Source organism: Eubalaena glacialis, chromosome 6 (genome assembly GCF_028564815.1).
Source record: "Eubalaena glacialis isolate mEubGla1 chromosome 6, mEubGla1.1.hap2.+ XY, whole genome shotgun sequence".
Taxonomy (NCBI): Eukaryota; Metazoa; Chordata; class Mammalia; order Artiodactyla; family Balaenidae; genus Eubalaena; species Eubalaena glacialis.
The window spans coordinates 43,352,920-43,370,205 of record NC_083721.1 but is presented as its reverse complement, the minus strand read 5'-3'; the positions used below and the strand labels follow the sequence as shown (position 1 = coordinate 43,370,205).

The 17,286-nt window shown below is 35.7% G+C and overlaps 1 protein-coding gene across 1 annotated transcript in view; it reads left to right on the top strand.

Moving 5' to 3' along the window:
• PROS1 (protein S) overlaps positions 1 to 17,286 on the top strand; it is a 61,453-nt gene that overhangs the window by 22,953 nt on the left and 21,214 nt on the right. Inside the window, exons 3-8 of the mRNA XM_061192993.1 lie at positions 1,953 to 1,977; positions 8,813 to 8,899; positions 10,789 to 10,911; positions 11,011 to 11,142; positions 14,368 to 14,493; positions 17,131 to 17,252. Of these exons, the coding sequence (XP_061048976.1) occupies positions 1,953 to 1,977; positions 8,813 to 8,899; positions 10,789 to 10,911; positions 11,011 to 11,142; positions 14,368 to 14,493; positions 17,131 to 17,252 (615 nt within the window). The remainder of the gene's footprint in view (positions 1 to 1,952; positions 1,978 to 8,812; positions 8,900 to 10,788; positions 10,912 to 11,010; positions 11,143 to 14,367; positions 14,494 to 17,130; positions 17,253 to 17,286) is intronic.

Here is a 17,286-nt window from a genome sequence, read left to right as displayed (position 1 = left end):
TAAATAGTGCCTCTACGAATTGGGGTGAAGAATTCAAGTTTGATAACCTTCAGGATTACCTCAGATTTTTTCCCCTGAGATGAACTATATAACCAAAAGGAAATGAGGGAGAAAACGTACACAAACTACCTCCTTTACCTCTGCCTTAGCTCCTGGAACCATGAGACTAGATGAGCCGTAACAAGCAGGAACCATTTGTCTATAGTTAGAGAACTTGTCCAAGACAGTAATAACTTGTGTTTTCTGGGATTGCCCTTTTATCCTCTTACCTCCACCTACTCTAATAGGTTCAAAGGGAATTTTTCCCAAGCTACCCGAAGATTCATTTTTAACACTCTCCAAGATTGAATCAAAATGTTTGTCTTAGTTTTGTTGCCTGTTGTGGAAAAGCAATTAAGACAATTTTATTTCACACAATATAACAGTGTACTCATATTGTGTAGGAAACAGGTAAACACACACACACATATATACAAATTTCTTTTTATTATGGAAATTGTAAATATATCCCGAAGTAGGGAGAACAATATAATAAACCCCAATATACCTACTTTCCCTTTCAATGATTATCAACAATCTGCCATTCTTGTTCTGCCTATTCTCTACCCCACCCACTCTAAGTTTTGTTTTGTTTTGCTGGAACATTTTAAGGCAAGCCTGCATGCTCAAGATTTCATTTGATTATATTACCCATAAATACTTGAGCATGTATATCTAACACTGTAAACATGTTCTCATAGCTTAGCCTCTGAGTAGCAAATGGGGAGTGAGACAGAAGCCATATGGAGGGGAGAGAAAAGAGTAGAGAAAAGAAACTCATTTATGTGCTTCCTGTCCTCCACTCATTCTGACAGTGGTGTTATTGACAGAAGAGAAAGAGATGACGGAGAGAGTAAGGAAGAAATGGGAGAAATGAAAGAGAAAAAAACATTTGTTATTGCTTCTCACTTTCTATCCTGCTCCAGACACTCCCTGCCCACATGCCTCATACCCTACTCCACACTCCCAGTCACCACCTTATTGCTTGTCTCCCCACTGTCCCTAATACAGTCCTTTCACCATTACATCATCTCCTTTTGAACCAATTCATCATTGTTTATACCCTGGCTTTTGTTCTGTGGATGACAACACTGATGTCTGAATTGCTTAGTGGGAGATCTCATCCTTGTAAACTAGTAGCTAAGTGTTGTGTAGGTTTATATGTGAGAGGAGGAAGGAATGAGGACTTTAATTGTGTCCTGGATGAAAGTTATGTTCTGTCCTGGAGGTTGTTTTTGTGTAGAAACACTGGTTTCTCATGAGGGGTTCTTATGCTATTAATGCTGCATATTGGATGTATTATGGCTTAAGAAGGCTTTTGTGAACTAGCCTGGGAACCTTACCATCAGAAATCATTTTTAACATTTTTCTCCTTTTGCTGAAGTGCTTTCCTTAGTCCAAATTACTGATTTACAGAAAAATTCTTGGTACATAACCAATTTATAAGTAAGGTATTACATGTACATAAGATGCTAAAAGGTAAATGTCCACTTTAATTCAATTCAAATTATGTTACTGTTATTCAGCAATGAATCTGGTGTGTGTACTCAGCATGATGTGAGGTGTATCAAATGGGTATCTAACCATCATGGAAAAATTAAAAGATTTACAAAAAGGGGGCATATATAGTCACACTTAACATCTTCAGTGGAGCCTGTTTTCAGTTTAGAAGCCTTTGAAACATGATTTAATTGATCAGTATTGCTTTAAGCCTAAGCATCTTATGGCTTAATGTTATTAGTCATCTACTCCTGGTATATATTTTACTATAGAAAAAATGTTATAATGTGGAAATGACAGTTATATGTAATTTATTGCATCTTTATTATAAAAACACATTTTAAAATCGTTTTAACTTTATAGTGAAATTTAGATTTGCTAAGATATATTTTTTCTTTTCTTTTTTTTTCTAGGAATATTTTTATCCAAAATATTTAGGTAAGTTCAAAGGACCTCAATGATATAATCTTAGAAATGGAAGAAAACTAAAATATGATGAAGTCCAATCCTCCACTCATATATATTCCATCCAGTACAATTTCATTAGCCTTGGGAGTAAAATCTCTCTCATTCTATATGCAAATTTTCTGTCCTTTTATTTAAAGTCATGTAGATGAATTTGGGATGGTTCTTTTAATTACTATGTGACATTTTGACTTTTAGTCTTTTTCATTTTTTTTGTCTTTCTCATAAAGAGTCACTGAGCTGATGCAAAGTTATATTTAGGTACCAGAATATTCTCTATAAGTACATGAGTTTTCATGGGTCATCTTTATTTATTTATTTATTTATTTATTTATTTATTTTTGGCTGCATTTGTCTTCATTGCTGCGCACGGGCTTCTCACTGTGGTGGCTTCTCTTGTGGCAGAGCACGGGCTCTAGGCATGCAAGCTTCAGTAGTTGTGGCTCGCAGGCTCTAGAGCACAGGCTCAGTAGTTGTGGCACACAGGCTTAGTTGCTCTGTGGCATGTGGGATATTCCTGGACCAGGGATCGAACCCGTGTCCCCTGCATTGGCAGGCTGATTCTTAACCACTGCACCACCAGGGAAGCCCTCATGGGTTATCTTTTAATGAAAGGAAAGATCTCTACACTCTCCAGAGCTTGTGACATAATTATCATTTAAATATTGATAGAAATTATTAACAACTTCCCACTTTGCAACACCATTTCCTCATTTCCTACAATATCCCATCCATGTTTTGCCTTTGGATACAAAAGCAAAAGGAGTGAGGTAGCATTTCCATATCTAAAGAGATTAGATGATTTCAACTAAATGTCAATTAAAAAGCTACAGTTTGTTTTAAATAAAGATAAAAATATTTTATTAATATTTTTTTGGAGACTTGTCAGCATTTCCAAAGAATGAAAGTGGAGTATCATTTGTACACGTCTTTCTGATGAGATTCTCTGTAGGTCCAGCCCACAGAGGTTTGCTCTCCCTCCTCCTCTGAGCTCAGAATAGTCCCCATCTGTGCATCTTTCTACCCCACTCTCATGCCAGCCAACGTGAAACTCCAAGGCCTGCAAAACTGAAAAGTAAATCTTCCTTGAAAAAAAAAAGTAGGAATGTACTCTGATATACATTGATAACTATGCAATTTAGTGTTGTTAATATAATTTAGCAAATAACTATTTCTATTAAACTCTCATTTCTCTTGAAATTTTAGGGTTTAATTATAGTTTAGGGTATTACACTTTGTTTTTGTTTTACTTCTGAATACCCATGCAGAGATTCCAGAGACCATCTGTAGATAGGGGACTATATATACCTTTCCCCCTTTCCTAGGTAGCCTTACATTGAATTGATGGTATGTACTTCCATTTACCCTTCAGGACAATTAACAAGATAAGAGCCCAACATCATTGGGAGAAGACCCTTTCTGAACCAAGTGCTCTTTTTCATAGTTCCTGAAGTGGTTACTCTTCCCTTTTTTGAGTGTCCACAATGGTGTGAATCTTATTTTTGTGGCACATCCGGAGTCAAGGAGACCCAGCTGTAATACACTGCCTCTCATTTCACCCTCTCATCAACTGCAGGACATCGGTTCAGTGGTATCTCTCTTTAGAACTCCATAGCATGACCCTTTTCTGTTCTTGGGCTGCTGGGTGTTTTCCAGTTGACTTATTATAATTTCTTTTTATTAATTCCAATTGAACATTTATCTCCCACAAGATCTTAAAATTACTTAACCTCTATGAGCTATAGTTTTCCAATTTGTCAAATGGATAGTAACAATTTACCTAATAAGTTTCTAGCAAGAAATAAAATGAAGTAATGTTTTCAAAGCACTTAGTAAAATATGTCATGCTAGTTCTCTTCATTTTTTTCCCTTAACTTCTCCTCTAGTCCCATTTTCTTTTCTTTCCTTACCTTCCCTTTTCTAGCTGCTAATAACAGACTTAAGCAGTTTCATTCAAATTTGGAAAGAGGATACTATAAAAATTGTGTAGTGGTATTATTTATGACTTTAGATATGAAAATTCAACAAGATTTTCTAAAAACTTTAGCTGTCATATCTGAGATATACATCCATGAAAAACATTTCTTCTTTGTAAAGTTATGCTTTGACTCCTTACTTTCTAAAGCAAAAATTAAAGGTTTATACTCTTAAAGTCAAGAAAAGATAGACCATCAGGACTATTTCAGTCTCTCCATTTTAGGTAGGAATTTAAATATTTTGTAATTAAAATAGACAATATTTGGCGGTTAAAAATTATAAGCTTATATTAAAAATATAGTATTAATCCTTGTTTCTTAGGTCCATGTAATGAGGCTGTGTTTCTGCAGGCATCAACACTCTGGAAGATAACGTACCTTTGATCACAGAGTACATTTGGATAAACATAAATAACATTTTAATACAACATTATGTGTTTTGGAAAAGTTAGATAAAATCTTTTTCTTTTTTTCCTTCCATTCCTCTCAACTGCCTCTGTTCCTACCCAACTTTCTCTTTTATTTGCCTATCTTATTTGGAAGCATGATAGAAAAGCCAAGTCCTAAAAAATAATAATAATAATAATATGATGTGGACTCTAGTCTCAGACATAAAAATTTCTACTGTGTCGGTTTAGGAAACTTATTTAACTTTTCAGGTTCTGTATTTAAGTTACATTGTAACTATATTTTCTAACTTCAGAGCTGTTGGGAATATCAAATAAGTATATGTATGTAGATAGATTTTTTTATCTCAAACTTTCTTCAGATGTAAAGTATTATTATTAATTGACTTATATAATGAAACAAAAAATATACTTTTAAAAATATTTATTTATTTTATTTATTCATTTTTGGTTGTGTTGGGTCTTCATCGCTGCACACGGGCTTTCTCTAGTTGCAGTGAGCGGGGGCTACTCTTCATTGTGGTGTGTGGGCTTCTCATTGCGGTGGCTTCTCTTGTTGCAGAGCATGGGCTCTAGGCGCATGGGCTTCAGTAGTTGTGGCACGCAGACTCAGTAGTTGTGGCTCGCTGGCTCTAGAGCGCAGGCTCAGTAGTTGTGGCACACAAGCTTAGTTGCTCCGTGGCATGTGGGATCTTCCCAGACTAGGGATCGAACCCGGGTCCCCTGCATTGGCAGGCAGATTCTTAACCACTGTGTCACTAGGGAAGTCCCCCAAAATATACTTTTTATTATGATATATTTTTTGATTCATATTTTATATTTTGGTCTTTAGTTACAAGCATATGTGATGAATTCCACTGTTGAAAACAGAAAAGAAATACTCTAAGTTAAGTCTTTCTGTCTTTTGATGTGTATATTCGGTAGGCCAATGGTCCTAATTGGGGGGTGGGGGGAACCTTTATAATTTTGTTTCTGGTAAACCTAACAGTAATTTTACTAATTACCACAGCTCATGCTGGGAGCTCCTTACAGTGAGATAAGGTCACCCAAGAAATTAGACCACTAATACTAACCCATACTTTTTGGCAGTGTTTGGATTTAGAGTTGTAAGTGTTCAGAAATCACATTAGTCTATCCATGTAGTGCACTGAAAACATGGAATTTGGGCAGAAATACTCTGCATTTCATTATATAAAGATAAGTTTTTAAGTTGTGTTCTTTTCCTTAGAAAATGGAATAAACTCTGCCATCTATGTTGGCCTTTAAAATATCACCCAATAGAATGGATGATTAAATTAATGGGAGAAGAACTTCTTGGAAAGAATGCTAAATTCTGAGCCAAAATGTAAACATCAGAAATAGTTTTTAGTTTCTAGTTCTTGCCAAATTGGTGGATTAGCTCAGACTGCTGACTTCTCTTAAAATCATCTCAAGAGAAACAATAGCATTCCAGGCACTAATAATAACAAAATAAAATGAAAACAACAAGAAATGTGAGAAACCCATGGATAGACTGAAGGCTGTTTGACCTAGTATGGGGACCTGGGGTTCTGACTGCTGAGACAGCAGTAAGAGGACAGATTGGATAGTTAAAAAAGAACCTAAGCGTTCAAATAAAGCGAATTTTTAAAAGTACAACAGGGCAAGCCCTGAGTAACAAAAAATAAGGAAATAACAAAAGTAGAGATAGAAATAAGTTAAATGGAAAACAAAAGAGAAGATTAACAAAAGAAAACCTCATTCTTTGAAAAGGTAAAGTAAGGAAAGTAAGTTAGACTGACCTCTGGCAAGAATAATCAAGGAAAAAGAAAAAAAGGGAAAGAAGAAATGCCAAAACAAAAAGTATAGGACAAAAGGGGGAAATACTATACACCCAACATATATTGGATTTATAATCATAAAATAGAGATTATAAAGTAAAATATAATCATAAAAAGTTACAAAATATGATCATATAATAATATGGATATAGGAACTCTTGTAGTCTAGAACCAAGATTTCTTTCTAGGATGTTCTGTCCTGACCACTGGAACCTCTCCTGAAAGTGCCTCTTTCTTAGGCTTTCCTCCCTGATGGCCCGAGTTTCTATTTCTAATACCGTTTCTTAGGAGAGCTTCTGCTTCAGGCTACAAAATCTAAGGCAATCTCTCTCCAACTCTCACCTTCCTACTCATTCTCTCCAACTTCCTCCATTCCTGTTGGGCAGCAAGAAAGAGAAGTGGGAAGGTAAGGGATTGGGATTGCACTGCTTTGGAGTAGCCATGAAATTTACTCTTCCCACTGTAATCCTAAATGCAGGTTTCCAAAAAAACATTATCACATATATTAGTATGGACTCATATATAAGGTGCTTTATGGATTAAACCTACTTTGTAGTCTGGCCTGGGGTCCTAATCACCATATGAAGTCATTTCACCTGAACCTCTAGCTTACGGGTTTCAAATTTTAGCTGTCAGATTTGTCCAGAAGTGCAAAATGAGGCTTTCTTACAAATGAGAATCCTAATGGAATGTTCACACTAGAATAAGATAATTCTGGGAGTGGGTGATTCAAGAGGAGGGACAAATGAATTCAGGGAAAGAATACTCAAGACTTAAGATTACCTAGGTCTCACCGGGCCTCCAGAAAGACCACGATGATGTGAAGTATTGTTTCTATGGGAAAATATTATAACCTACTTTGGTAGGCTAAATAATGACCCCCTAAAGATGTTCATGTCCTGTCCTCAGAACCTCTAATGTTACCTTAAATGTTGTCTTTGAAGATTAAGTTAAGGATCTTGAGATGGAGACATTATTCTGTATTATCTGGGTGGTTCCAGTGTAGTCACAAATGTTCTTAAACGAGAGAGGCAGGAGGTCAGAGTTGGTAGTAGGATATATGACAATGAAGCAAGAGTTGAGAGTGATATGAGGATGGGGCCATGAGCCAAGGAATGCAGGTGGCTTGTAGAAGCTGCAAAAACTGAGGAAATAGATTCTCCCTTGGAGTTCTAGAAGGAATGCAGCCCTAACAACACCTTAATTTTAGACCTCTGATCCCTGTAACTGTAAGAGAATAAATCTGTGTTATTTTAGGCCACTAAGATTGTGTTGATTTGTCACAAAAGCAATCGGAAAGGAATATACATACTGACTTCAAATGAGCCTTTAAACCCATCTGTGATAAACTGCATTCTCCAAAGGTGGCTGCAAAAATATCTCCCATCTCACATACTCTTCTGCAATGTCATCTTGCCACTTCCCCATCACTATGTGGAATCTATCCTTTTCTCCCTCCTCCAAATCTGGGTGGACCCGGAGACTGCTTTGATCAGTAGACTATGGTGCAAGTGATACAATGCCTCTTAACTGGCCCGGCAGCTTCGCCTTCTTCCTCTTGCAAGCTAGGTACCATGAAAGCAGTGCCACTTTAGGACTGCATACTCAGGGAAACTCAACCACATGGAGAAGCCCTGAAGCATGGCATACCGTGGAGATAGAGATGCTAAGGAACCTGAACTGTCAGACATATGAGCGAAAAGCCAACCAGGAGGTGGATCTTCCAGACCCAGCCACCCTGGCTGATCCCATGTGCAGCAGAGACAAACAGCTTAACTAAACCCTTTCTAAATATTTGATCCACAGATTATGAGCAAAATAGAATGATTATTTTAAGCCACTAATTTTGGGAGTTGTTTGTTACGCAGCAAAAGATAACCAAAACACCACCTTTTTAGTGAGTTGGTGACTATCTGTCCAATGAACTGATACGTATAATGTCTTCAGTGGCTATTAAGAAATGTTATGTTGTTTGCACTAAATGACCCCTGGTTAATTTAAAGTCTGTACATATTTTATCTCTATTATTTCAGCTGTTATTTCTGCCAGATTGCTATATCTAATTTCACAGAGTTCTAGTAAGAACTAAAATGAATAAAGTAAACCTGCTTTGTAATACTGAGGCATTATACAAATATCATTTTGTTAGTCTCTATGCAACATTGGAAGAATTGGAAGTTGCCTACGGCAACCAGAAACACTGACTTATTCTACTGACTTAATTATAGACAATTTCTAAATTAGGCTCTGGTCTATAGACTTGAGGGTGACTTTAGGTCTCTGCTACAGAATTAAGAACATAGATTTATGTGGCAATAAATTTCCCTGCTAATTCAAGATATTTTTCACTTCTGGCTTTAAGGTTCTTTCCCAAAGAGAAGCCTCTGTAAATCTATTTTTCATGATTCTGTGTTTATTGCAATCTTGCTTGTAGATTTTTAATTTTTCAAAAAGGTGGATGGAAACATTTAGGATTGACATTTTGAATGCTGAATCATGTAAATCTACAGAAGCATAAATATTCTACCACTTTGGATAATCTCTACCATGATTTCAGATCAAGTAAGTGTGTCTGCTCTAAGATTACACTTGTTTGTATTTACAGGTTGTCTTGGCTCCTTCAGAGCTGGATTATTCACTACTGCTCGTCTGTCAACTAATGCTTACCCTGACCTAAGGAGCTGTGTCAATGGTAAACACCTCTACCATCAGTTTAAAAAACAAAACAAAACAAAAACCTGCAAGTAAAGTACCCCCATATAAATATAACTAACGTTTAAAAATCAACAAATGAGCCCTTGAAGGGCTGCAAGGCCCAGCAAGGAGGTATTCTCAAAATGCATTTGAAGGAATGTTTTTTATTTTTTTTATTTTTTTGGCCACGCCACATGGCTCTAACACTGGATCAAATCAGCCAAATAATTATTTCTTTCAGTATTTATTTATTTGTTTATTATTTATTTAGTTTAAACTTTTTATTGAAGTATCATACATATATGTATGTATGTGTACAGCAATGTACATGAAAGATGAATTTTTTTCTTTTTTTTGACCACATCGTGTGGCTTGTGGGATCTTAGTTTCCCCACTAGGGATTGAACCTGGGCCACAGCAGTGAAAGCGCTGAGTCCTAACCACTGGACCGCCAGTGAACTCCCTGGAGGAATGTTTTTTAGATGTAAATGCTGCTGTTTTACTTAAAATGAATTTTCCACCTAATGTTTAAATTGAAGTGTTCCTTGTTTGCCAAGCTTTAGGTCATTGACTTCAGAATTTTATTCCCAAGAGCTTTAATTTGGCTGTTGTTGCATAATCATGTACTTATGACCAAATGTTACAGTTGATTAATAGGTCAAAGTGGAACCACATTTATTTTTCTGACTTTTGGCATCAACGATATAAATGTGGAAAATCTTGTGATATCAAATTAGCCTTTCCCCCCTGAAGTTCACATAAGGCCTAGTGATAATTCTCATAGATTATTTGTCTCTAGTTTATCAATTTCCTGACTTAGAGTCAGAGAGAAAAAGGTGAAATTGCAACACGTAAATTGGGATGTTTGTCCAGTGAATATTTTACATGCAGCATTGGCATTATTGAGATATTCATTCATGTGCATTTTCTATAATTCAAAATTAGTTGTAACTACGCAAGTAAAACACTTTGCCTAAATGTGTATATTTAATTCATACTTTATTTTTTTAATTTACCAAAGGACAGAAAAATAATTTGATAATTTCCTGATTAACCTGTTTTCTGTCATTTTAACTAATACCTAATTTTCAAAAAATTTGATTTTATGAGGACTTTTTTGAAAAGTTCAGTAATTAGGTTTTAATTAGATTAAAAACAATATTTTTTTGCAAGTAACAGTTTGCTTTGCTAACATAAGCAAAGGAGAATGTAAAGGAAGGATGGAAGGAACTTGCAGATCAGCTAGGAAGACTGGAGAAACAGGTGTGGAAGCATGCAGGAGCCAGGGACCGTTGCAGTGTCTAGTGAGGTGAGAGTGACCACAAATAAGTCAAGACACAAATAGGCATATCATTTAAGATAGTGATAAAGTGCTGTGACATATTATGAAGAAAATGTCCCTCCTTAGGAATCACAGTATTCTGCTACCTGTTGCCCAATGTCTGAAAACAATTTGACTAGAATTCTATTTATTTAAAGCAGGAGAATAAATCTGGTCCCTGTTATTCTATCTTAGCCCAATTTGGAAGTTCCAAATTCTTCTATTGATACTACACTATTTCTATTGATATTGAGTAGTTTTATTGTTCTGCCTACCTCATGGAATTGCTTTAAGGATCAAATAAGGTAATATATGAAAAGAATATTAAATTACAGTTATAAAGTACTGTATATATTTGCAAATATAAAAGTAGTTCCCTTTTGCAAAATAATTATGAAGATTTGTCTAATGGATCCACTTTTCTTAATGAAAAAGTATTTGAAGGAATGAGTTGTAATTTTTTTCCATTGACCATAGGCTTTGTGCACAGGATTCTATTAAAGGGCATATAATTCTATCTTACCATGGCATGTGGTAAAAATTAAATAGATATATATTTCCTTCAGCCATTTCAGACCAGTGTAATCCTCTGCCATGCAATGAAGATGGATATATGACCTGCAAAGATGGCCAAGCTACATTCACTTGCATTTGTAAATCAGGTTGGCAAGGAGAGAAGTGTGAATTTGGTATGTACAATAAACCCAGCTGGCTCATCTGGATTGGCCTCCTGAAAAGTTCTCTGAAGGTTTTATTACTTTAAAAGTAATTTATTTCCTCCTTTTTAGATATAAATGAATGCAAAGATCCTTCAAATGTAAATGGAGGTTGTAACCAGATTTGTGATAATACACCTGGAAGTTACCACTGTTCCTGTAAAAGTGGTTTTGTTATGCTTTCAAATAAAAAGGACTGCAAAGGTAAGAGTAAGAAGGTAGACTAAAAAGGTATATACTATGTGAGAGCAAAATTCAGTTAGAGGAATTTCCCCAGGAAATTCTTGGAAAACTCTTAGGTGGTAAGTGCTTGTAATAAGTATACATTATTATCTGCCTTGAAACCTTGTGATACTATGGGACTGCCTTTGGTTTATTGTTTATAGAGTATTTTTTTATTCACAGAGTATTTTGTTGTCTTCTTATTGTGTGTGCATGTGTGTACATGCATGTGTTTTAATGAAGAATTTCATTATATGGTAATAAAATGAAGTTTTAGTGCAAGTCCTTGCATACTACATTCTTTGCGAAATCGTTGTTTATCCTTTTTCTTCCAGACACTATAATAGTATATCCTTTATTCCAACAAGATAAACAGTTTACAAATAAATCACCACAATCCTTAATAACTTCTTTCACTGTATTTTATATTTTCTTGTCAGAAATACCTTTCTAATTTCCAATATAAACCCTTCATCTTGCACCTCATTTCCTGTTGTGGTTTTGAAAAAGATGAAACTCTGGTTTTCCTTCTCTTTATACATCTAAGATCACATCACTGGTCATAACTTTTTTTTTTTTTAATTTCAGACTTAAATAATTCCAGTCAGTTAGTTTAGCTTTTTAAGTCATTTTACTAGTGTATTTCTTTTTTTTTTTAATTATGCTTCTCTTTCCCCCAAATTTTACCTTTCTTTTTTCTGCATAATGTCTTTTCCATTAGACTGCTTTAACTACCTTTACTAAATCTTTAAATATAAGTGCTAGGTACGTGGGTGACTAAAAATGAAATTCTCCAGCCTGGAGTTAAATTTTGCCTTTAGAAAATGGGAGCAAGTTATTCTTTATTCTCTCCTTTCCTCCTCCCCTTCCTTTCTTGCTTCTTTCCTTCCTTTTCTTCCTTCTTCCCTCCCTCCCTCTCTTCCTCCTTCTCCCCCCTCTCTTTTTCTTTCTCCCCCCACTTCTCTTTTTGTATGAAGTAAAAAAATTTAGTAAGTTAAAATGTAAAGTTTTCTTTTTCAACTCTATTCATATCTGCTTTGGTAAATCCTTAAATTGAATTCATATTCAAGGAGTGGCTGTCCCTCACTGCATTGTAGTGTTTAGTCTAGCATAGTTTACTATAATATCATTTAAAGTGCAATTAAGTGACTCTAAGGTGAACTGTATAAGCTAACGATTTATTATGAGCAGTTATCAATTTCAGATTATATATCTTTCTTGTTTGCCTATTTGAAGGTGTTTGAGGTTAGAGATTTAGAATATCAATATCATTAAAACACCAGTTATAGAAAACCATTATAATGAAGGGATACCATATGCATTCCACAAGCAAATAATACCCATTAAAACTTCTACATCTAAATACTTGAATAGTCTATACTGCTAAATAATTTATATTTTTAATTAATAGGAATTTAATCCTTATCCATTGAGTTAATACACCTTAACAAAAAGTTCTCTTATAAATGAGTGTCTCTGATGATCAGAACATATGTTCTTGTATTCTTCATTTACATAAATAGTCTTTTATCCATGATACCTAAGTAATAAAGTACAGACCTAGAAGAAGAATATGTATACAACTGTTACAATAGGGCCTTTGCTAAAATGTGGATATGGCTGGGATTAAGCTGCCAGTAAATGTGCAAAAATGCAAGAATAAAACTTTTCATCAGACATTAGATGTCAGTGTAGAGTCATAAAATGTACGTGCTATAACCGACACTCATATGATTTAAATGTCCTTGTAATATGCCTCAAACCAAATAAATTTAGTCATATGTTTTTACTTTCTGTTGAAAATATGGATTTTATAGCTCTTTTTAGAAAAGTAAGTATTTTTTGAAGTAATTGTAGATTCACATGCAGTTGTAAGAAATAATAAAAAGAGATCCCATGTACCCTTTACCCAATTTCTCCTGATAGTAAAATCTTACAAAACTATAGTACCTTATAACACCCAGGATATTGTCACCAATACAATCAACATACAGAAAAATTCCCTTACCACAAGGGATTGATTCATTTATTTTTGTGCAGGTCATTTTAAATAGAGAAATGTCTGAAAATTTGGCTATTAGTCTGCGGAAAAATTAAACTATCAATATCAACTTTTTAGAGTAGAAAATATATTTTTCATTCTGAGCTTGCCTTTCCTCAGAGAGTACAAATGAGAAGAGTTCACTAATAATTACATCTCTATTGAACTATTTCTGCCACTTGTTTTGTTTTTCTCACAGGTGCTTATTCAGTAACTAGTTGCAATCAATACTTCGTCTCCTACTCTACTATGTAATATAATAAATGCACCTGAAATTTCTGGAATAGTAATTTAACACTAAAATTTACGCTGAATTAGCTGCACTTTATAAATACTTTAACACCTTACCCAATCCCATTTTAAATTTGAATCCCTCTTGAATACTTTAAGCCACAATAATAGTATGCAGATTTAGCTATTGTCCATTTCCAAAGGAAAGGTGTAAGACTGATGAGCCATCTCATTATTATTTTTTTTTTAAATTTATTTATTTATTTTTAGCTGTGTTGGGTCTTTGTTTCTGTGCTAGGGCTTTCTCTAGTTGCGGCAAGTGGGGGCCACTCTTCATTGCTGTGCGCGGGCCTCTCACTATTGCGGCCTCTCTTGTTGCGGAGCACAGGCTCCAGACGCGCAGGCTCAGTAGTTGTGGCTCACGGGCCCAGTTGCTACGCGGCACGTGGGATCCTCCCAGACCAGGGCCCGAACCCGTGTCCCCCGCACTGGCAGGCAGACCCTCAACCACTGCGCCACCAGGGAAGCCCCTTCATTATTTTTTATATTTGTGATAATACAGAGTAAATATGCTGTTAAGACCATATTTCAGAAACATGTATTTAAGAATACATATTAAGAATATGATGAGTCTCTTCTTCCATTTATTTTCATACTGTATCCTGGTAGATAAGAAAAAATAGCGCTTTTTTTTTCTTTTATGTGACTACAAAGGAAGTAGCAACCATTAGTCAAATTCTCTATGTATTTGTATAAAGAAATCATATTTAGTGAACTAATACATGATGATAGATTTAATATTTTGTTATTCCCAGGCCACTTTGTTGTCTCATTAGATATATTAAACTAGATCCAGGAAACACAAATCAAGGGGTCTTTGCTAGTATCTTCTGGTGTGGGAAAAATGTTTTTTAATATACTGGTTTCATTTATAGATGTGGATGAATGCTCTGTGAAGCCAAGCATTTGTGGCACAGCTGTGTGCAAGAACATCCCAGGAGACTTTGAATGTGACTGCACTGAAGGCTACAGATACAATCCCATATCAAAGTCTTGTGAAGGTAAAGTTCTGGTGGTGTCATTGGTGGTGAAGAGGGTGTTTGCACCCTGATTTGATATGAGAAGCATTGGTTCTTTAGTAGTATGCAATCTGATTGGCCCGCTAAGCTGTATATGAATTGGAGACCTCCCATATATGATAGAAGCAAAAGAACACATTTTAAAAATTATTTATTTATTTATTTACTTTCGGCTGCGTTGGGTCTTCGTTGCTGTGCACGGGCTTTCTCTAGTTGCAGCGAGCGGGGGCTACTCTTCATTGCGGTGCTCGGGCTTCTCATTGCGGTGGCTTCTCTTGTTGCGGAGCACGGGCTCTAGGCGCGCGGGCTTCAGTAGTTGTGGCTCGCGGGCTCTAGAATGCAGGCTCAGTACTTGGGGTGCACGGGCTTAGTTGCTCCGGCTTGTGGGATATTCCCGGACCAGGGATCGAACCCGTGTCCCCTACATTGGCAGGCGTATTCTTAACCACTGCGCCACCAGGGAAAAACATTTTATAATATTCAAAGATAAAAAGAACTTCAAGCTCGAAGGAAAAACACACGCACAAAAAGAAAGGCAAATTTAAAAATCACGTGGGTGTTACAAGGGTGGTTAGAAATCTTCGGTTTTATACCAAGCTTTTCAATGATTTTCTGTGCATATATCAGTGTGCCTTTTATTGTAAAATAGTAAATGACCTAGTTCTATTATAATTAAATACATGTAAAAGAAAATCTCTTCGTAACCAAATGATAACCAAGCTCTAAAACCTTGAGAAGTACTGATTAGTAATGTCAGTGCCTGTGGTTTTGGGAGAGTCCCTTGGAGCTTATGATTACTTCATTTGGCTCCAGTGGTGCTGCCATGTGTGCCTCTGGTAGCTTAGATGTGTTAGAGCAGGGGTCCCCAACGGCCGGGCCTACACCGGTCCACGACCTGTTAGGAACCAGGCCACAGAGCAGGAGGTGGGCGGCGGGCGAGCAAGCGAAGCTCCATCTGCCGCTCCCCATCGCCCCCCATCACTCACGTTACCTCCTGAACCAACCTCCCACCACCGTCTGTGGAAAAATTGTCTTCCACGAAACCGGTCCCTGGTGCCAAAAAGGTTGGGGACCACTGTGTTAGAGAGATTTTTTAAAAAAGCATGGATATATATAAATTATCTCATATCCTCCTTTGAATTTTTTAAAATTTCAGAATGAATTTAATACCATGACTAAAACTAATCCAATCAATAATTTTTCTATTGTGGCAAAATATATATATAAGATGTGCCCTTTAACCATTTTTAAGTGTACAATTCAGGGGCATTAATTACATTCACACAGTTATGCAGCCATTACCATATCTGTTCCAAAACTTTTCCAAACAGAACTCTGTAACTGTTAAGCAATAAATTCCCCCTCCTCCCTTTCCCAGCCCCTGATAACCTCCAACTTACTTCTGTCTCTATGAATTTGCCTAAATTGATAATAATCTTAGAATAGTTTTTTTTTCAACTATTTGTACTCCTTTTGAGATTTTGATGTGTTATATCCTCATGCACTCACTGAAAAATATCCCCCCAACCCACCATTTCTACTCTCCCACCACTCCAGGTGGAAATTACTGTAGTAAGCCCTAAGCATTTGCAGACTTATTATTAGCCAACTTCATCATCAATATTGTAGTTATATTCAACGAATGACAGATTTTTTAAAAAAGATATAAATGTGAAAATATAAATATATTTATATATAAATATATAATACTTTATTACTCTAGTTATACTATTCAATTTTTATGGTACTGAGGGTTCACTAATTTGGGGGGTCTATTTTAAGGCATTTTAAGGGAGAACTTATATGCTATAATAGTATTTGAGTTTGGGAATTTTCAAAGATCACAGGGTGTATTCATCAAAAAGGTCAAGGATCGTAGGTAGCTCTGAAGTGTACTTTAGCTGAAGCATCTTATTACAGCTTTTCAAGAATGATTTTCTTAAAATATGGAGTAGGAACAGGGACCATATAGAAGATTTCACAGTATGGGGGGTAATAGCACAGTGAGGTTTTTTGTTTTTTGCTTTTTTGTTTTTTTACATAAGAAATAAATATATGCCCTTAAATTTATTGTCGCCAGTAATCATTGCATTATGGAAAGTGAAATTTTCTTGATATGATCATTTAATCTCCAATTACATTAACCTTCAATTAAAAGGTATCTTTTCTTCCCTTCCCTTCCCTATCTTCCTATCCTCCCCTCCCTCCTTCTCCCCTCCTCTCCCCTTCCCTTCCCTTCCTTTTCTTTTCTTCAAAGCAAAGAGTTAAGAAGTAGTGTCAATGGAATTCATATGATCAGATGTGACAGTTACCTGGAGACTCTCAGTCTTTTTTTCTTCAAAATCATAAAATTAGTATAATTGTTATATCTTTATTAATTATTAATTACTGAAAGTTATTCATTAAATTTGTTGGTCAGGTATATAAATAAATAGAAATTACACTTGTAACTCATTTAAATTTCCATGGCAAGTGTATAAATGTGATTTGATGTCAAAGGAATTTCTTTCACTAAGGATTTATTATCATTGATTATCTCATACTAAAATCAACGTAGTCCTTCTTCTGTGGGATTGAACATTTAGGAGATATTAAAATTTATGTTCTCTTTTACCCCAGATGTGGACGAATGCTCTGAGAACATATGTGCTCAACTTTGTGTCAATCACCCTGGAGGTTACTCTTGTTACTGTGATGGGAAGAAAGGATTCAAACTTGCTCAAGATCAGAAGAGTTGTGAGGTAACATTTTGCAAGGCTAACCTTCCCATCTCTT